Source organism: Barbus barbus, assembly GCF_936440315.1.
Source record: "Barbus barbus genome assembly, chromosome: 44".
Lineage (NCBI taxonomy): Eukaryota > Metazoa > Chordata > Actinopteri > Cypriniformes > Cyprinidae > Barbus > Barbus barbus.
This window is the reverse complement of record NC_136722.1, coordinates 17,819,900-17,841,203: the sequence shown is the minus strand read 5'-3', so window position 1 is coordinate 17,841,203 and position 21,304 is coordinate 17,819,900. Positions and strand designations below refer to the sequence as shown.

At 34.3% G+C, this 21,304-nt stretch overlaps 2 protein-coding genes across 2 annotated transcripts in view; both read right to left on the bottom strand.

The window, feature by feature from the left end:
- Positions 1-10,851: 10,851 nt before the first annotated feature.
- On the bottom strand, positions 10,852-13,106 carry LOC306862978 (C-C motif chemokine 20-like). Its single transcript, XM_079406105.1, has 4 exons — positions 12,816-13,106; positions 12,285-12,387; positions 11,560-11,637; positions 10,852-11,455 (listed from the first exon to the last, which is right to left on the bottom strand). The coding sequence occupies exons 1-4, from the start codon at positions 12,883-12,885 to the stop codon at positions 11,419-11,421; spliced, it is 288 nt and encodes a 95-aa protein (XP_079262231.1). The 5' UTR covers positions 12,886-13,106; the 3' UTR covers positions 10,852-11,418.
- A 5,063-nt stretch (positions 13,107-18,169) lies between these two features.
- Positions 18,170-21,304, bottom strand: part of LOC306863365 (mitogen-activated protein kinase kinase kinase 15-like) — a gene marked incomplete at its 5' end in the record, with an annotated part of 30,712 nt that continues 27,577 nt past the window's right edge. The window contains one exon of the mRNA XM_079406657.1: positions 18,170-20,831. Coding sequence (XP_079262783.1) covers positions 20,735-20,831 — 97 coding nt within the window. The 3' untranslated portion in view covers positions 18,170-20,734. The remainder of the gene's footprint in view (positions 20,832-21,304) is intronic.

Here is a 21,304-nt window from a genome sequence, read left to right as displayed (position 1 = left end):
ACAATAAGAAATACTGAATTTGGTCTTTATCATCTTAGTCAGTTATTATGCTACCTTAAGTGTTTTGCTGTAGACTATGGGAGGAAAAGTGAAAGTTTGCTCGTTGTGTTCATGGCCATATGCTTGCTTTGTAGCCTATATTAAATTAATAAACTATATATCGAATTTGATCTTTTAATAGTACTATCTTAACACATTCAACCATATTAATGATTTTCTACGGGAGGTTTAAAAGCGATTAATGAGACCATTGCGTTCATATTCTGCTGTTCTGTGGCCACGGATTTGTGGGTCTTGTCTTTTTCTCTTACAGATGACTTGCAAGACCCTGTATGATATGATATTAAATTACTTTTAATCGTTTAACCACCACAGCCTCTTGTCTCCATTGGCAACACGCATGGTTTGTGTGGATTGCACGTGACGGCGCAGGTAGGGAACACTTCAATTAGCCATTGCAAGTGAGTAGAAATTTAGTTTATTTTTTCTTGTCTTCACCACCTGGCTACTTGTGTAAAATGTTGAGAGATTCAATTTAAAAATACTTAATAATAAAAAAAAAAGACTGCAAGTGACGTCACTTGCAGAAGTGCAGGTGTCTGAGAGTGCAGTCTGAAAATGCAAATGTCTGCAGCCTGATCCTTCTCTGATATTTAGCCCCTGACATACGAATTTTACCAGGGAATCCCCCCAAAAATGTGAATTTTACCCCCGAACGCGAATTTAACCCGAAACTATTTGGCTAGTTTTGAGTAGCAATTGGGTGGGTTTTGTTGTGAAAAACTGGCAACCCTGATTTCCAGCTTTCTGATATATATATATTTTAAAATTGGCCCAGCAAAGGATGAACGCCCTGTGTTATAAACAGTGACATGTAAGATAAATCTTGCATATTTAGTTCACCCAAAATGGGCTAGTAGTTTTTGCACACTGTCACTTAACTTATGCTTGACTTCACAGAGTTATGAAATTAATATTAGCCACAGAAGAGGTGCATATTTTGCAATAAACAATTCAAAATAAGTAAACCAATAAATAAATATAGCTGCGAGCAGCGATGACGGGCCCAAGCCGTCAGCATATGCCACCCCGGTGGCATCGATAAAACGGTGCCCAGCGAGCACAAGCATCACAGTAACCCTCTGGCAGTTTGGTTTTAAGGGATACGGCAATTAAAGGGTTAATTCAAACCATCAACTCTGTGAAACACACACACACAGAACATATAAAACTTTAAGTTCTGTGAAAATATATTTTTCATTGGTAGTTGATGTTAGTTAATGCATTTACTAATGCTAACAAATGAGAAATTATTATAGTTACCAAAGCTTTTAATGATTTATAAGCATTTTTTAATGATTTATTTTTCCATTAACTAACATGAATAATTTTTTCTAACACAAATTAATAAAGTAAAAAATATATTGTTAATATTTAATGTTATTTGTGAATTAACCAATGTTAAAAAACAACATTATTTAACTGTTGTTAATTTACATCATTAATAAATATATACCATTTAATGTTGATCAAAATCAATTCCAAAATGTGTTAATATATTATTAAATTTTAAAGTTTTATCTTTTGAACATGACTATTTTTCTAATATAAAAAATATTTTGTTCATTGTTAGTTCATTGTAAGTTCATACTATCAATGAAGAATTAACATGCTGTAAAAAATATATTTCATTGTTAGTTCATGTTAATTAATGCATTCCCTACTGTTAACAAATGAGACTTAATTATAAAGTGTTATCAAAACCTTTAATGCTTTATAAGCATTTTTTAAGGATTTTATTGAGATGTTTAAACAGACCCTCTCTCTCTCTCCCTCTCTCTCTCCCCCTCCACACTCACTGAACTCACACAGTCAGTCACCCACCCAGTCACCTACCGCAAACATTAGAAGCACAGAGACAGGAGAACTCTGATAGTTTTTAAATTTTCTCCTCCGCATAGTGTATTGTAAATTCATGAAATTAATCACATATCCTCAGACTGTATTGTTCTGTGTATGTAATTTTTTATGAAGTGTTTGGAAGCTGCTCTTAAAAGAAAAAAAGAAAAGAAAAGTTTTCTCTTTTTTACTGTAACTTTAATAAATTGCCATTAAATCATCGTTCAAGATATCCTAAATCCGTCCGCAATTTAGCATCTTCAGTATTTTGGCATCATAAGAAAAAATGTTTGGTGTGATTTCCGTGTTTCTGTTTGGAGGAGCATGAATTTGTTTACAGCCTGTTTAAAAACAAAACCCACATTAAAATAAATATAGCCGACTTCCTGTTGGTCGTAGCTAATGACTGTAAATTAGAAAGTTGTCCGGATTAATAAGAACAATTTATGTACCGAGTTTGGTGTCTGTAGCTATCATTATATATATATAAACATTAATAATTATATACCATTTAATGTTGATCAATATTAATTCCAAAATGTGTTAATATATTATTACATTTGAAAGTTTATCTTTTGAACATGACTATTTTTCTAACATTAAAAAGATTAATAAATGCTTTAAAAAAATTGTTCTTTGTTAGTTCATACTATCATGGAAGAATTAACATGATGTAAAAATATATTTTTCATTGTTAGTTCACGTTAATTAATGCATTTCCTAATGTTAAGAATTGAGACCTTATTTAATGATTTATAAGCATTTTTTAAAGATTTTAAAAAACAGACCCTCTCTCTCTTTCTCTCTCTCACCCAGCTCCTCAATCCACACAGTCACTCACACAGTCACTCACACCCCACCCCACCCCACCCCTCACTCAGCTGCAGGCTGACAGGGATCTCTCACTCAGAAGCAGTCTAAGAGCTCTCTGATAGTTTTTAAATTTTCTCCTAAGCATAGTGTATTGTAAATTCATGAAATTAATCACATATCCTCAGACTGTATTGTTCTGTGTATGTAATTTTTTATGAAGTGTTTGGAAGCTGCTCTTAAAAGATAAAAAAAAAAAAAAATTATCTTTTTTACTGTAACTTTAATAAATTGCCATTAAATCATCGTTCAAGATATCCTAAATCCGTCCGCAATTTAGCATCTTCAGTATTTTGGCATCATGATAAAAAATGTTTGGTGTGATTTCCGTGTTTCTGCTTGGAGGAGTATTAATTTGTTTACAGCCCGTTTTTAAAAAAAACCCACATTAAAATAAATATAGCCGACTTCCTGTTGGTCGTAGCTAATGACTGTAAATTAGAAAATTGTCCGGATTAATAAGAACAATTTATGTACCGAGTTTGGTGTCTGTAGCTAAAACTAACCCCCTCATTTTTGACAAAAGGTGGCGCTATAGAGTGTCTCTTCCACGCCCGTTTATGAGCTTTTTCCAGTGTCTAACTATCATTAATACTGATATGTGTGTTGAGTTTCATGACATTCTAAACATGTTATCTGCCTCAAAATCACCAGAAACGAATTTTCAACTTTGACACGTTGCCATGGCAACATAATTTTAGATATCAATATTCCCTTCACAGTTTTACATCGGCCGTGTTTTGACATTATTCTGGTGAAGTTTGAAGCAAATCGAGGTAAAAGAAGATGCTGAATTCAAAGCATTTTGAAAACGACACACTTCCTGCAGCCAGTTGGTGGCGCTATAACTTTCAGTCATAATAGTCACATCTATCCGATCGGCATCATACAACGAACAAATCACTGAAGTTTGATATACATCATACAATGTATGTGGACGTTATTAGGCATTTCCTGGGTCTCATTTTTCGCCATAACTTCATCGCCTCGCCACGGGCAAACCGTTCGACATATCAAAAATATCTTCGCAATTTAGCGTCCCCAATGTCTTGAGATCATGTTCACCTAGTTTGGTGGCAATCGTATGGAAATCCTCAGAGGAGTATATCAAATTCCAGAGCATGCGCTTTTTAAACAGCCCTGAATAGCCGACTTCCTGTTGGGCGGAGCCTATGACATGCTGCGCGGAAGTTGTTCGGCTCAATGAGTTCTATATGTGTACCGAGTTTCATATGAATACGTGCAAGTATGTGTGAGCTATACATCAAGCTTTCTGACAATTTTCCAGGGGGCGCCGTAGAGCCCCTGTGCCACGCCCGGGTCCCAGCCTCAGCGGCGTCCTAATGGCCGCAGGTTCCAACGTGCGTGCCAATTTTCGAGAGTTTTCGGGCACGTTAAGGCCCCCAAAAGTGCCCGGATGATTGAAAAAAAAAAAAAAATAAATAAAAAAAAAAAATAAAATATAGCTGCGAGCAGCGATGACGGGCCCAAGCCGTCAGCATACGCCACCCCGGTGGCATCGATAAAACGGTGCCCAGCGAGCACAAGCATCACAGTAACCCTCTGGCAGTTTGGTTTTAAGGGATACGGCAATTAAAGGGTTAATCCAAACCATCAACTCAGTGAAACACACACACACAGAACAACATATAAAACTTTAAATTCTGTGAAAATATATTTTTCATTGGTAGTTGATGTTAGTTAATGCATTTACTAATGCTAACAAATGAGAAATTATTATAGTTACCAAAGGTTTTAATGATTTATAAGCTTTTTTTAATGATTTATTTTTCCATTAACTAACATGAATAATTTTTTCTAACACAAATTAATAAAGTAAAAAATATATTGTTAATATTTAATGTTATTTGTGAATTAACCAATGTTAAAAAACAACATTATTTAACTGTTGTTAATTTACATCATTAATAAATATATACCATTTAATGTTTATCAAAATCAATTCCAAAATGTGTTAATATATTATTACATTTTAAAGTTTTATTTTTTGAACATGACTATTTTTCTAATATTAAAAATATTTTGTTCATTGTTAGTTCATTGTAAGTTCATACTATCAATGAAGAATTAACATGTTGTAAAAAATACATTTTTCATTGTTAGTTCATGTTAATTAATGCATTCCCTACTGTTAACAAATGAGACTTAATTATAAAGTGTTATCAAAACCTTTAATGCTTTATAAGCATTTTTTAAGGATTTTATTGAGAAGTTTAAACAGACCCTCTCTCTCTCTCTCTCTCTCTCTCTCTCTCTCTCTCCCTCCACACTCACTGAACTCACACAGTCAGTCACTCACCCAGTCACCTACCGCACACATTAGAAGCACAGAGACAGGAGAACTCTGATAAGTTTGAAAATGTTCTCCTCTGCATAGTGTATTGTAAATTCATGGAATTAATAACATATCCTCAGACTGTATTGTTCTGTGTATGTAATTTTTTATGAAGTGTTTTGAAGCTGCTCTTAAAAGATAAAAAAAAAGAAAAGTGTTATTTTTTACTGTGACTTTAATAAATTGCCATTAAATCACCGTTCAAGATATCCTAAATCCGTCCGCAATGTAGTATCTTCAGTATCTTGGAAGCATGTGAAAAAATGTTTGGTGTGAATTGTTGGTTTCTGCTTGGGAGGAGTATGAATTTGTTTACAGCCCGTTTAAAAAAAAAAAAAACACATAAAAAAAAAAAATAGCCGATTTCCTGTTGGTCGTAGCTAATGACTGTAAATTAGAAAGTTGTCCGGATTAATAAGAACAATTTATGTACCGAGTTTGGTGTCTGTAGCTATCATTATATATATATAATCATTAATAATTATATACCATTTAATGTTGATGAATATTAATTCCAAAATGTGTTTAAATATTATTACATTTTAAAGTTAATCTTTTGAACATGATTATTTTTCTAACATTAAAAAGATTAATAAATGCTTTAAAAAAAAAGTTCTTTGTTAGTTCATACTATCATGGAAGAATTAACATGCTGTAAAAATATATTTTTCATTGTTAGTTCACGTTAATTAATGCATTTCCTAATGTTAAGAATTGAGACCTTATTATAAAGTGTTATCAAAATCTTTAATGATTTATAAGCATTTTTTAAAGATTTTAAAAAAACAGACCCTCTCTCTCTCTTTCTCTCTCTCACCCACTGCCTCAATCCACACAGTCACTCACACAGTCACTCACAGCCCACCCCACCCCCACCCCTCACTCAGCTGCAGGCTGACAGGACCTCTCACCCAGAAGCATTATATCAACTCTCTGATAGTTTTTAAATTTTCTCCTAAGCATAGTGTATTGTAAATTCATGAAATTAATCACATATTCTCAGACTGTATTGTTCTGTGTATGTAATTTTTTATGAAGTGTTTGGAAGCTGCTCTTAAAAGATAAAAAAAAAAAAAAAATTATCTTTTTTACTGTAACTTTAATAAATTGCCATTAAATCATCGTTCAAGATATCCTAAATCCGTCCGCAATTTAGCATCTTCAGTATTTTGGCATCATGATAAAAAATGTTTCGTGTGATTTCCGTGTTTCTGCTTGGAGGAGTATTAATTTGTTTACAGCCCGTTTTTAAAAAAAACCCACATTAAAATAAATATAGCCGACTTCCTGTTGGTCGTAGCTAATGACTGTGAATTAGAAAGTTGTCCGGATTAATAAGAACAATTTATGTACCAAGTTTGGTGTCTGTAGCTAAAACTAACCCCCCCATTTTTGACAAAAGGTGGCGCTATAGAGTGCCTCTTCCACGCCCGTTTATGAGCTTTTTCCAGTGTCTAACTATCATTAATACTGATATGTGTGTTGAGTTTCATGACATTCTAAACATGTTATCTGCCTCAAAATCACCAGAAACGAATTTTCAACTTTGACACGTTGCCATGGCAACATAATTTTAGATATCAATCTTCCCTTCACAGTTTTACATCGGCCGTGTTTTGACATTATTCTGGTGAAGTTTGAAGCAAATCGAGTAAAAATAAGATGCTGAATTCAAAGCATTTTGAAAACGACACACTTCCTGCAGCCAGTTGGTGGCGCTATAACTTTCAGTCATTATAGTCACATCTATCCGATCGGCATCATACAACGAACAAATCACTGAAGTTTGATCAACATCATACAATGTATGTGGACGTTATTAGGCATTTCCTGGGTCTCATTTTTCGCCATAACTTCATCGCCTCGCCACGGGCAAACCGTTCGACATATCAAAAATATCTTCGCAATTTAGCGTCCCCAATGTCTTGAGATCATGTTCACCGAGTTTGGTGGCAATCGTATGGAAATCCTCAGAGGAGTATATCAAATTCCAGAGCATGCGCTTTTTAAACAGCCCTGAATAGCCGACTTCCTGTTGGGCGGAGCCTATGACATGCTGCGCGGAAGTTGTTCGGCTCAATGAGTTCTATATGTGTACCGAGTTTCATATGAATACGTGCAAGTATGTGTGAGCTATACATCAAGCTTTCTGACAATTTTGCAGGGGGCGCCGTAGAGCCCCTGTGCCACGCCCGGGTCCCAGCCTCAGCGGCGTCCTAATGGCCGCAGGTTCCAATGTGCGTGCCAATTTTCGAGAGTTTTCGGGCACGTTAAGGCCCCCAAAAGTGCCCGGATGATTGAAATAAAAAAAAAAAATAAAAAAAAAAAAAAAATAATAATCCTTAGAAGAACAATAGGGCCCTGCGCCTTACTGGCTTGGGCCCTAATAATAATCCTTAGAAGAACAATAGGGCCCTGCGCCTTACTGGCTTGGGCCCTAAATAGACTGCAGCAATTAACATTTTGTTAGAATATCTAGGCTATTAAATTACATGCTATTTTGTTTAGTTGTTCAGAATCATAATCTCTATTTGAAAAAAAGAAGAAGAAGAAAAAAGAAAATCATAATTGTCAATTTATCCAGTAGCTGCTCTACTCTCCTGACTGACTGTTTCTCCCATTACAGTGATGGGCAAATGGTAATTTCGAGCCCTGACGTGTTATTAACATAATTTACAAGGTCCTGTTATTAATAGGTGCTCACCTTGGTCGACGTCTTCATTCAAAGGTGTAGTTGAAGAGGCAGCATCTCTTTCTGGGGTGCTGGACGGAGCGGGCGCACTCATATTTTAAGGGAAGCCGGCAATCTGTTACAATTTGTTTTAATAAATAATTCTGAATAATAATACATAATTAAATAATAACTATAATAAAAGTAACCTTTTTGTGCCCTTGTGCAATACATACTAGGACTGTTAGCTTCCAAAAACAGCGTAGACTTAATACACACACTGCTTGACCTACTTTTTTTTGTCTTTGCACCTTAAATCATATTTTAACAGATATGTTAGGATATGATAAGCTTACCTTGTCTGTTTCAAAGGTTCAAATGAAAACAAGACTTTTGGCCAAGCAAGTAAACTGTTGGAAAAGGAGTAAGTGGTTAGTTGTTTCCTTTTACTCTTGCAATTGGGGTGTGCAAGCGCCTGCGGCCGTTTTCACTTCTTTTAGGATTCTCATAAATCATCGTTTTCACTTCTTTTTAGGGTTCTCATAAATCACCGTTTTCATTTCTTTTTCTTCTCATAGCCTAAATCACATATTTATTTTCTCATGTGCTCTATGCAATAAGATTTTAAAGATAAAAAAAAAACTAAACAAATACAAATATGAAAATTACTTTGAATTATTTTGCGCTTGTGTTTATATCCTAAATAAAGAGCACAGATTTATCTTGAGGTAAACAGGAGATAAGTTAAGTTTTGCTTTTAAGAAAGCCACTTAGCCTAAATGAAAACTTAAGAAGAACTCTTAAGTCCAAAATTGTTAGGAGTACGAACGAGGACTTTTAAGAGGCTTAAGAGTTTCTTTAGCAGTGGAGAAAATGGACAAAACATGAAGAGGGAGAAGAAATGTGTTGCACACATAAGACACTACACATTAGATCGTGCAGGGATCATATTTGTGACCGATCTAACATCTCCGACACCGCGCAGAAATGGAAGTAAATCACTACATTAAACACATCAAAATATTTGGCAACTGGGAAAATGCAACTATGCAGCAGTGATGATTTGGGTCTGTTACAGCACTTTCAGAACCTTATCGTGTCGCTGTTCATTTCCTATAAAATACGTAAAATAAGCATGGTAAATAAAAAAATAAAGAATATATATAATGTGTAGGCTATGTGTTTGTGTGTGTGTGTGTGTGTGTGTGAGAGAGAGAGAGTTCGGTAAAACTGGAAAAATTATGCCTGTAATTGGAAAGTTATTTATTATTTGATTAAGTTGAATATTTTTTAGTTATCCATTTCCCTCTCATGACATCTAAACCCATTCAAAGACTGTTCTGATGGTTTCACCAGCTTTGAATTTAAAGGAATAGTTCACCCCAAAATTTGAATCACCCTCGGTTTGAAGTTAAAAACCTCTTACAAATGTATTTTTTTTATTACAAACACACCTTTTTGCTACTTAAGACGTCAATTGATGGACTGCAATCAAGTGGATTAGCGACTTACAAATAAGAAAAAGTAACTAAAACTAAAAAGTTACAACTCTATAAATACTATCTACCCACATATTTAAGAAAATAAAGAAATTAAATAAAATTAACACATGCATATAACAACAACATTTCAATAATAAACATATAAATGAACAAACTAAACTAAAAAGCGATACTTCTCCCTTGCCGGTGTCCCTGCCCGGTGGAGTCGCACGGTAGAGTTGATGGTCTTTACACTCTTTACTTTTGTCATTTAGCAGACGTGCTAAATTTTATTAGTACAAATAAAGAAAGAGTCAATTGAATTAGTGAGTTAATAATTAACCCATCTCAATAGAGTTCTGGGCCCTTATTCACAAAACATCTTAAGGCTAAAAGTAGCTCATAACTTGCCGATTTAGGAGAAAATCTTAAAAATAATGGGCGTGTCAGTCCTAAATTTAGCATTCCTAAATTTTTACTCAGTGTTTTAGCGCTAAAACTAGCTCCTAAATCTATGAAGCATTAGGAAGTGAAGAGGACTCCTAAATCACTAAAACCATCCCTGTGTCCCAATGTGCATACGATCCACCCTATCTGCCCTAAATAGTATTGAAAATTACTACTATCACATAGAATTTGGATAGTATGCACATTGGGACGCAGGCCAAGTCACAACTATCCTAAAAACTATCCTATTGCCGGTGTTGTGCCCAATTCTGACCCCTGCCAGATTATTACACCCCTAGTATTGGTAGGTTTAGGGTTAGGTGTGGGGGAGGGGTTAGGATTAGGCAATCAGGTAGCAGAGGGGCTATTAATTTGGCAGGGGTCGAAAATGGGCACAATACACCGCAATCTGCCTCGGAATTTCAACATTTTTAAAAACATTTGACAATGAGATTTTAAAAAGGTATCACCTTTGGAGGCTATCCCAACTCCAACTTTTCCTTTAATTATATCCTTTTCATTAACCAGTTGGGCAAGAAGTAACAGCTGTCCCTGTGTCCAGTTTGGTTTTCTTTTACGTTTGCATGTCTTACTATCAGCCATGATTATTCTACTCTGTTAATTAAAAGGCTGTTTATATGCATATCTGAACGAGAAGCATGTAAGAGGCTGACAATTAGCTGAACATAGTTGTTTAATTAGTGACACTTTAAAATCTTTATTTGAATGTGGCAACATCATATCGTGCTCTACAATATTTCTATGAATGTATCTCTGACAGAGACCCCTATCTACCAATCACTGTGTGCATAGTTAGTAAGCATGCTGAAATCATCCATAGCAACGAGGTCATCCCCGCCCTTACTCTTAGCTTAAGACTTCTCATTTTGTCTCAGCAGCTTTGTGAATAGGTTTTAAGAGAAAACTCTACTGCTATTTAGGAGAACTCTTAGTGGTAAGATAAAATGTTTTGTGAATACGGACCCTGAAATGTTTTGCCTTGTTAATAAGTTTAAAAAAAAGAACCCAGAGGCTCGAAAATCCATAGCTATTAGTTTGTGGACCACAATTCAGAAACACAAAGGACAATGACATTGTAGTGCTGAGTTGTAGTTCATCACAAAAATGCAGAGTGAAATTAAGGACCTTTATTTAAAAATACATATAAGAGAAATGTAATAGAAAATGTAGGCTATCTATACAATTGTATAAAATGTTTATTACATATTAAAGATGGAAAAACATTTCCTACTTTGTCATATTGGCATAGCTTTAACAGTAGAGGGCAGCACTGACTAACCAAAGGGTTAGTCAAATCATTCCACAAAATAAAGACCAAAATACATGCACCCTTAAACAACAGTTGTGAACAATATCAAATATATAATTCATGTGAATACATCAGTCTTTATAGGCAACTTTTAAATAGTATCTGAATAAGTTAAAAAAATTGGGAACTGAATTAGTGAGTTAACAGCTCAATACAAACAGCTAAAAACATTTATGCTTTATATAAAACAATAGGCATAAAATCCATAGTATAGTAAAATTACCTTGTTTTCCCCCTCCATAAATACTCTATACAAGAAAGTGCAGTTAAGTGATGCCAATATATAGAATATAAGATCTCTTTATTAATTAATAATAAAAAAACATCTTCTGAAGCGCCTCTCAATTTTAGCATTCTTAAAGCATTAAAAACCACCAGTCTTCACTTCTGCAGCCTTCACTCTAAAAGGGCACAGAACATTTTTTCACATCAGTTAAGTCTTAAGGGTATAATATGTGGTAAGACTGCATTTTATGTTAGTGATTGATAAGATACGTTTTCATACCTTATGCAATCAACTCTGTCCTGCGTCCAATGTTGTTCTGGATCAGCGCAGACTAACTTTCCATTCTTTGTATGGAAACTGCAATAACATAAAATACGATGAACATTAGCACCAGAGACAACATTATCAGCACATTAACAGTGCTATGTATATTAGCACCATGTTAAACTCTCTAAGAGTTGTCATGACAGAAATATACATAATCAATCTATTTAAAATTAATTTAATTATAAACGTAACTGAATAATACAGTATATAATAATATATGAAAAATATTAACAAAGCTGGGTAATGTACATTTAAATGATCAGAGATGTCATTGAAATGTGTGAATATATAAGAAAAAACATTTAATGTCAGAAAACGCACACTTTAGGGGTAAATTTGGTACAAAAATGTAAATTTTGAAAGGGCACTCCCCAGTTGAAACTTTTTTTTTTTCTGAGAGTGCATACATGTATTCTGTATTATTCTGTAATAATACAGAAAAACATTATTTAAAATAAGAGTGAAGTCATATGCATATATATATATATATATATATATATGTATACACTTTCAAAATTGCCATGTCAATTTTTTACTTCTATAAATATGTTATGTAGGATTTTAATCAGATTTATATACATATAAATAGCATAAAATATATATAGATGCGCTTGCCATGTCTACAATTTCTAATTTACATGAAGTGCATCAAACATGTATGCAAAAATATGTCTTACATGATAGCTGCAAGATCACAGCTGCCAGTCATTTTCTGAATTTCGAAGCCTTTCAGATGTCGACAGTCTAGAGGCCGTCTTCTGTATTTGAGACAGCAACGAACTGTGAAACAGGAAAGAAGAGTTTTTATGTTCACACATTTACAGGCCATGTCGGACTTTGCACTAAGGTCTAAAATAAAAACAATAGTACACTGTATTGTATCTACTGTAACAGTAACTGGATCAGAAGGACTTTTACATGCATTGGTTTAAGGGACTGCTAATACAAAGGTTTCCAGTATCAGTTGAATGGATAACGAGATTCATCCTTCATCATGCTAAATTTTTGCCCTTGAGCATGAAACACAATCTTAATTTTTAAAGTGAAAGTACTACTCCATGCAATCAATGTACAGTATTATATCAAAGCAATTGTTCAACACGTTTTTACAGCACTTCCAAATAACAGCACGCTGGTGGATCAATAACAAATTCAGCAGAACGGCGTTTTAAACAATCTATTTAGAAGCTTGATTCACTTTCACTCACCTGCATCGGTCTCCACGAGAAAGGCAATGAGTATGAGGATACTCAAAGAGCAGGTTTTAAGGTAAGCCATCTTTGGATCTTTGGAAGTGCTTCGGTATCTCAAAAACTGTTCAAGTGTTGTTAAGAGAGTGGTAATCCAGAGAATTTAAACCCTTCATTTGGGATTTCCCCCACCTTTGGAATTTATGTTCACTCCCCATTGAAATTCTTCAGATGTGAACTTGATATCTGCTCTCGGAGCAGGTGTGTGAGACAGTTGAACAGTAATCTACTTCCTGCTTCCATAACCACATGATTAATGTGTCTGTTGTCAGACCAGCAAAGGGTCAAATATTATTCACTCCCTTGGTTTACCCTTGGCTTATCCCCAATTGTAAGTCTGCAAAATGACTAAATGTTATATGTAAATGTATTCATGTGCTTGATAATAATATAAAACACAAATTTACAAATAAATTAATGAATTTAAATTTTTTTTCAAATTTTGTCTTTTTTAGGAATATTTTAATGCATGCCTGTGATTATAACTGCATTATAAATACAATCAATCAACCGACTGATTCGTGAATTCAAGAATCCATGAATTAAATATTTATAGATTAAAGGATTTGTAAACATCTGTATGTCTGTAAAGGTCATATGTATTTATATTTTAAATGCTGTCATTACATCAATATTGTTTTATTGTCAGTGCAAACGTAAGTATGTGTGACGCAACCACATTGCGTAAATGAAATCATCATCATGTTGCGTTGCACCCATGTCTGAAATGTCATTTTTGTCAACAATGTATCATACTGCATACACACATCCAGTTTTTTAAGATGCGACTGACGATTCATTTAGGTTGATTTTTACCCAAATTTATGTAATAGAGCTATAACTGTTATGAGTCATTTCATTGACCTAAACCCACATAGTTAGTACTCAGCACTTTACTTATTAACCACAACAACGTAAGCATAGTTGTCTCACCCTATTTTCCTTAAATTATACTTCAGTTAATAATTATCTCAGCAATGAGAGACTTCAGGTGAATGCGTCACTACTGAAACATAAAGAATTTATCAGATCTGCTGACTTGAGTATGCTTTACTTATAATCTTGTAATGCTTTTTATTATATTTACTTGTAAATTCATCTGGTCAAGAAAATTAAAGGAGTTTGTCTTGTGTGGAACACAAAAGATGATATTTTGAAAAATGTGTTTTTTGTCCATACAATGACAAATTGGGTGTTCACAAATCTAGTGGTGCCTTGGACCCTAACTTACTCATATTTATAGGTGAACTGTCCCTTTAAGGAACAAACACTCCTATTGGTATTCCTTGTTTTATTATTTAACCTGGATTAATTTAACAATAGTTTGAAAGGAGTTTCAAGCTCTGATTTCAAGTGTCACTTGTGCTTTTAATCCTTTTCACCCTGATCGACTCAAAATATGCCTAGTTTAAAGTGGTTCTAGTCTTACATTGAGATATGTGCCTTGAAGAAAAGCTTTACGTGGTTAATTTTCTTCATTTCAGTGCTGCTGCTTTGTGCAAGAGATCTGTAATGCTAACTTCTAGAATTCTAGATTAAAATAGAGAATAAATTGATCAGTGAAAGTCATATTAATTACATGTGAGTGAAAAAAGCAAATTGTATACAGTGTTGCATGAATGAATCTGCAAGAGAAGAGGAGAAAGTAGAGGACTGAAGTGATAACTGATTAAATGGATGGATATCATTTTTCTTCAGTTGGGGTAAATAGTTCAGAATTTTAAGAAAATTAGCCTGTGACCTTTATATGTTTTTAATTGTGAAAAAATAAAATAAAAATGTGTACAATTTTGCATCTGCATGGGCTTAAAATAGTCCCCCCTCTGTTCCAGCTATTATTTTGCTTATGCAGAAGTCTAATATTAGCAAAGTGCTAAATTTAGATGTCATTCAGAGCTATAAATAGCACCCAGGAAAACATTTCAATAATGTTGTGCATGTGAGAACAATGAAACGGTCAGAGGTTCAGTCATTACGTAGACATGACAGGATCAATAATGCTGACGTAGAAATAGAATGTAGAAATACAATTCTACATTTAGGCTATAGAACAAGACGAAATAACATTAAAAATATTCATTTTGTGCATAAGGTCATTTCGAGGGGTTTTGAGTATTTTTGTACAGCTTTAAGTTATTTTTTAGTATTTTAAGTTTGCTTATTACTTGTGAAAGACTATATATACCATACATACAAATATATATATATGCATATATATGCCCCTACTATATATAGTACAAGGGTAGGCACCTGGAGTGCCGATATCCTGCATGATTCATGCAATCAGTTGAACAGTAAAATGAATAAATGTGATTGATAAATATTTATATATACTTGCTGTATATCTTGATGTTTACCTTAACATGTGTGAGTCTTGAATAACCTTTTAAAATCTTAAAATGTCTGATCAGCTATTAAATTTAACTGTAACACGTTACAATAAGGCTCATTAGTTAACATTAGTTAGGCCTAAGTACATCAGTTAACATGAATGAACAATACTTCTGCAGCATTTATTAATCTTACACATAAAGGCATTTTGCAGCACACTTCTAGCATGGTTAATGTTTATCTTTAGAGGAAATAACTTGAATACCAACTATATTTCCATGACAGTTGCTTAAATGCCACACATTTTTGCAGCATGGCTAACTCAGCTGATAACTTCTCATAAAATTCACACAGAGTCACACAGATGACTTGCAGGTGTCCTTCCTCCTTGAATTGCGGAGGTTGTCTGTGATCTGTCGTGCGAATCGACCATGTCGATTAATGTCTGTAATTTGTAAAGTAAAAATTCCCACGCAAATGACCTAAATTAGCATATTTCCCTGAACACCGAGGTCCTGTGATAATATTAGTCCCGTGCGAATCGGCATCGGTCGTATATCATTTTTCAAGGTTTTTGTTTCCTGTGCGCCTTTTTATCCATCTTTCGCAAAGAATGGAGCTGCAATGGAGTGTTTGATAGTATTTGGGTGCTGTCATATCGCTACACCATACAATTTGCAGAAAGAGAAAGCTGAAAAGGTTTAATGTGTTACAAATAAATCAAGCATAAAGCTTGAGATATTATTTTAACCCGGTGAAATGTAAATGACACGGTGCACAAAACTATTATTTTCTCTTTTTTTTTTATCCGTCTAATTGGACCATAGAACGGGACTTCCGGGAGATAAATCAGTCATTTCGAGTAAAATCACAGGCTTCGCGTATACTGGAACTGTATTTGTGCATAAATCAAAGTGTGAGATTATTCTCTTTCAGTTTGTTGCAAATATGAACTGAACTTTGCTACAATGCCTGTCACTTTAAATAAAAACCTCTGTTCTAAGCGTGAGTAAAATTCCCTCCTACATAGATTCCCTAAAACTCTCCACAATAACCACTTCATTTGGATAGCTGAACAACAAATATGACATCATGCACAAAAACATTTAATTTATAAATTAGATTAGCTGAAAATAAATTACACATTGGTCTTTAAACTTTTATTCCTTTACATTATATGAATTCTTTATATCAATAATTAAATTGTTGTTATCTGTAATTGTATTTTCACTAGTTAAATGTCACCATACACTGTAAAAAAAAATCTGTCAAATTCACGGTAAAATACTGGCAGCTGTGGTTGCCAGAATTCTAGAGTATAAAATACAGTAGCAACGTTTTAGGTTTTACGGTTTTAACTTACGGTTTTAATACTGTAATTTCTTTAACTGATATAATCTTAATATACCAACCTATTAAAGTACTGAAATCTGTTTTGTTCTTTTGAAATACACTGATAACCACCAAACGCAGGTGATGATGAGAAAGTCACATGATGAGCCAAAGCCCATCACAAGCAACTTTTAAACAATGGCATTTACAGAAGGTGCAGATGCAGTGTCATTCATACAAGCACTGAACACCATCATGGTGAGACTCCTTAAAATGAAATATGCTATAAACATTAATTTAACAACATTAGATGTAACATACAACCCTAATAAACATAACTGATAAGAAAAAACTAAGAAGAAACATAGTTATTTCAAAGAAAAAACGTCAAATTCAAACAGAATTTGAAATGGAACGCAGGGAATTCTGGGAACATCAGTTTACGGTTTTTCCCTGTAAATTTTACAGGACGTTTCCGTTAACCATGTAACAGGTTTTTACCGTAGCATTTTCACAGTTTTTTACCGTTAAATCACGATCATTTTTTACAGTGTAGGCTGCCATTCAAAATCAATTGTTGATATCAAGAATTAATTTCTTACTAGTTGAAATTCCAATTTCACATATCAGAAATACAACTCTTACTAGTAAAAATGTCTATTCTTGATATCAACAATTGAATTGTCACTAGTGACAATGTTCATTTCTGATATCTGAAAATGTATTTCTGATATCAACAATTTAAATCTTGATATCAACAATTTAATACTTGATATCAAGAATTAGCATTTTAACTAGTGAAAATTGAATTGTTGATATCAAGAATTCATATCATGTGAAGGAATAAAAGTCAAAACGGCTTGCCATAATTGGTCAACATTGTTTCATATGCAAACATTCAATTTAGGCTAATGGGCGCACAATAAGACCTAACAACAGAACCAAACTTTCTGCATTTCTCACTCATTTTTGACTTGATTTGGAATGACAAGAGTTAAAACATCCATTTAATCATATTTACATCTCAGAGGTCTGACAAATTTGATCAGCCAGTGTCCCGTTATCCAAAGCATCACATTCCAACAACAACTTTAAATATGTTACTTCAAGATTATATCTAGATACTACTATCTCAATCAGCATAGAAATGTGCTACCTGGCACATGCACTCTTCTGAAGCCCAGGCCGGAAAGGTATTTCATTTTTAACTTAATGATCCTCTCCATATAGCGAGTGACCGATGAGTGAAGCAGATCGATTCATGACCGAATCGCTTTTTCATAATGTTTTTTTTTTTGTGTGTAAGAATTGAATTAAGAAAAGAAAATCTATATTATTAAATAAAAGGAACGGGACTGAATTAAGCTGCATGGTTGTGATGTTAATGATTCGCTTTATCTAGCATCTCAGTCATGTTTTGAATGAAAACTAAAATATATATAGATTGATTCATTTTCCAAAACATGACGTGTTTCCAGAGAGCAGTTGAGGTTAAATGTATTTGCAAAAATATGCAAAATGTGCAGGTGTGACCTTTAGGTGAAATAAAATCACATTATGTCACCGACGGAAAGCATTACATTAACATTGGATCTAAAACAGTAAGTTCAATCACAAAAAGAAAAAAAACCCACCCCAGAGACACATTTGAAAATGAACAGAAAACACTTTCCTTTACATGATACAGAACAGGCAGTGTTTAGGTCCTTATAAAATATTACATATCCATTTAACTCTTAGTCTTTATTGATTTCAAATGTACGTTTTTTTTTAAATGTCAGATGACTTGATTTAACTAATAACTGCCATGTGACATTTTATGGGGAAAAAAATGGTTTCAGCCATAACAGTAGCTCAGGAGTGTGAGTGTTTTGCATGTCTGAACTTTATTCACCTGAAGAGTTTTGCAATTCAGAGAAACAAGTTGGCATTTTGTCTCAGACGCAGCCTGAAAATCCAGTTTACAAGTCAAAAGTTAGAGAAAGACATCTTTCATCGTCACGTCATCGATGCACAAAGTAGAGAAATAATTTAGCTTAGATGGACCATTGGTGCTCAAAGTGCTACCGTTCCCACAATAGATCAACACATACAATACAAAAACATTCAAACACGGCAGCTGAAATGTTAAACAAAAACCAACAAACAAATCATAGATATAAGAATCTGTGAACCTGGGACAAGCACTTTCGGTGCTTTAATCCATTCTATCTTCAGCTCATGATATAGATCTGTAACAGACTGTAGAAAGGCTGAATGAACCTGAATTCGGACTGCTGCTGACACAATAGGCCACTTCATTCTTAAGAAAGAGGAGATATGTTTGTGGAGCCTGGATGGCAGTTTAAGAAAACCACATGGTTTGCTTTTAGCAAGACTGGTCTTGCACATTTTTATAATAAAAAAAAAAAAATGACAGTCAAGCAACACTTGAAGTACAAGTAAGTATAGAGTGCTACTCAAGTTGCAACTGAATGTTACGACTAGTTCATGTTTATTTATCTACATTAGGGATGCAACGATACCATTTTTTCAGAACTGATCCGATCCGATCCTGAAAATTCGGAGTATCTGCCGATACCGATCCAATCCGATACCAGCACAGTTTGTTTTAAATCGATGTAGAATTTCTATACTTCTGTGTGTTACTCTTTTGTGTGTTAAACACAATCTACTACATATAGATAACATCATTTTAATGAAAAATAACAAATGAAAAAAATATATAATCATAATCTATGACAAAAATACTATTATAAACTTGGTTTATAATACAGCAAAAGATACTCTAGAAAAATCATGAGTGCACAATAATTTTATAAAACCTAGTGAAACATTTTTATTTACAAATAAGTGAATAAGTATAGGCCTAAATCTGGTGAAATTATACACATTGCTCTTTAAATTGTTGTAAAATACATTCATGAAAAAACAAGCAAATACATTTATTTATAAATATATAGGCTACTATAAAATTAAAATGCATTTCTCTTAAATCTATAGCACAGTAATGAAGGCAGCAACATATGATAGATAGGACAGAACAAGAAAGGCTGTTCATAATCTTTCATTGCGCAAAAGTATTATAATATGTAAGGCTCCAATATAGAGCAGCAGAACATCCCGTGCGCAGAGTGATGCGCTTGAAGCGACACGGAGTCACAGCGCGCAGCCCTCTGAGTCCGCATAGAAACGTTCAAAGTACAAAGGGAAGAGATATTGATGCGTAGTGTATTAAATCTGTGCGTAAGTTTATATTATTTTCTTTTAACAGTTTTAAACCTCAGTAACTGTGCGCTCTTGAAGAGAGTTTGACTGTAGTAACCGAACGCGACACGCAGTTTGATTGCTGAATGGAGCATGACAGACAGCCGCGGCGGAGAGAAGAGTTTACCTGAACTTGAATTTAAAGACTTAAATATTCATCTGTACCTCAGATTAAACTATGGAACAGCTTCAGAACACTTGAAATATAGTGCACGAAAGCTTTATGGTGCTTTATAATGTTTTTGTGCTTTTCGTGGGGCTCAACAATAACACAGAATAGTATACGCACAATATCGGATTTAGATCGGTCTCGTCTGACCGATACCTGATCCGCAGAAAATGACCGTATCGGATCGATGCATCCCTAATCTACATACTGGGGCAATTACATTCAAACTTATCAAAATACATCTAAAAGAGGCTCTTTAGCCCTGGTCCGAGAGGTCTGTGGTCATTTTGTCCAGACAGTCCCTCAAAAAATGTAATATGAAAAACACATTTTTCCAGACTTGTTAAGATAAAGCAAATAGAAACTTAGATTTTCTATCATTTGAAATGGCATGATCTGAAGTCCTGCGTTAAGTAGGTAACAACGTTTGCTCTGCTGTCTTAGGCCCGTTCCCAAGTTACTTGGAGAGGGTCAGATGACCCTTCCTGGCCTGGCAATGTAAAAAGCGGAAAGTGCAGTCTTTCCTAGATACAGCCGTTTACATCCTCATGGGTTTTCCTATTGAAATCAAATGGAAATGAGATGTAAAGCTAGGAGAGGTTGAAAACATATACTAAAAGTAGCACAAAAAAATTAGGTCATAGCGGAAAGACAAGTAAACATGTCCAACTGGGGCAGAGCGTGACATAATTACAAGGTTTGGGCCAGTAGGGGTCTCTCATTATAGGGATGTATTATGCTGGCTCAGGTGTCGGTCAATGGCAACTTCCTGCTGCTTTCATCCCTCTGAATTTCCCTCGTCATTTTTGACCTTTCTAAGCCCTTTATTACGGTGTCTCTGAATGGCTTTCCAGATGCGACACAGCGATCCTCCCCTATAGTGGGAAATAAATGAAATATTTGATTTAATTGCAGACTTCTTCTTAGAGACAACGAGTAACTACAGGTGTTCAATCCTGGGAAAAAAGGGCCAAGCCCATGAAGGCTGAACATGAAGTTTCTAATGGTCTTAACACAAACTACTTGTAAGGAAATCAGCAAGACTTAAGCAAATGCATGCCTTAAAAAAGACAGATAATTTTTTTTTTTTGTCAGAATACAGGAAGTTTGATTCAGAGTAGTTCAGTGGAGTTAGAGTATGCAATGCACCAGAGAGGTGTCTAAAGATCTGGTGAGAAATACCAATTTATTTCTATCACAGTGAAGCATGGAGGATGATGCTTTGGAGTATGAAAGAATATTGCAGAATGGTGTGCTTCCCACAACTGAGAAGTTTTCTGAAGAGGAACGATCAGATGTTATTTTTCAACAAGAAAATGCTCCTGTCTACACTGTAAAGACAACCATA

Bases quoted from the DNA above. Each gene is read 5' to 3' on its own strand.
- LOC306862978 (XM_079406105.1), bottom strand. From the start codon at position 12,885: ATGGCTTACCTTAAAACCTGCTCTTTGAGTATCCTCATACTCATTGCC. The intron at 12,388-12,815 runs GTGAGTGAAAGT...CCTGTTTCACAG, and splicing joins TCTCGTGGAGACCGATGCAG to TTCGTTGCTGTCTCAAATAC. The intron at 11,456-11,559 runs GTATGAAAACGT...GTGCCCTTTTAG, and splicing joins GACAGAGTTGATTGCATAAG to AGTGAAGGCTGCAGAAGTGA.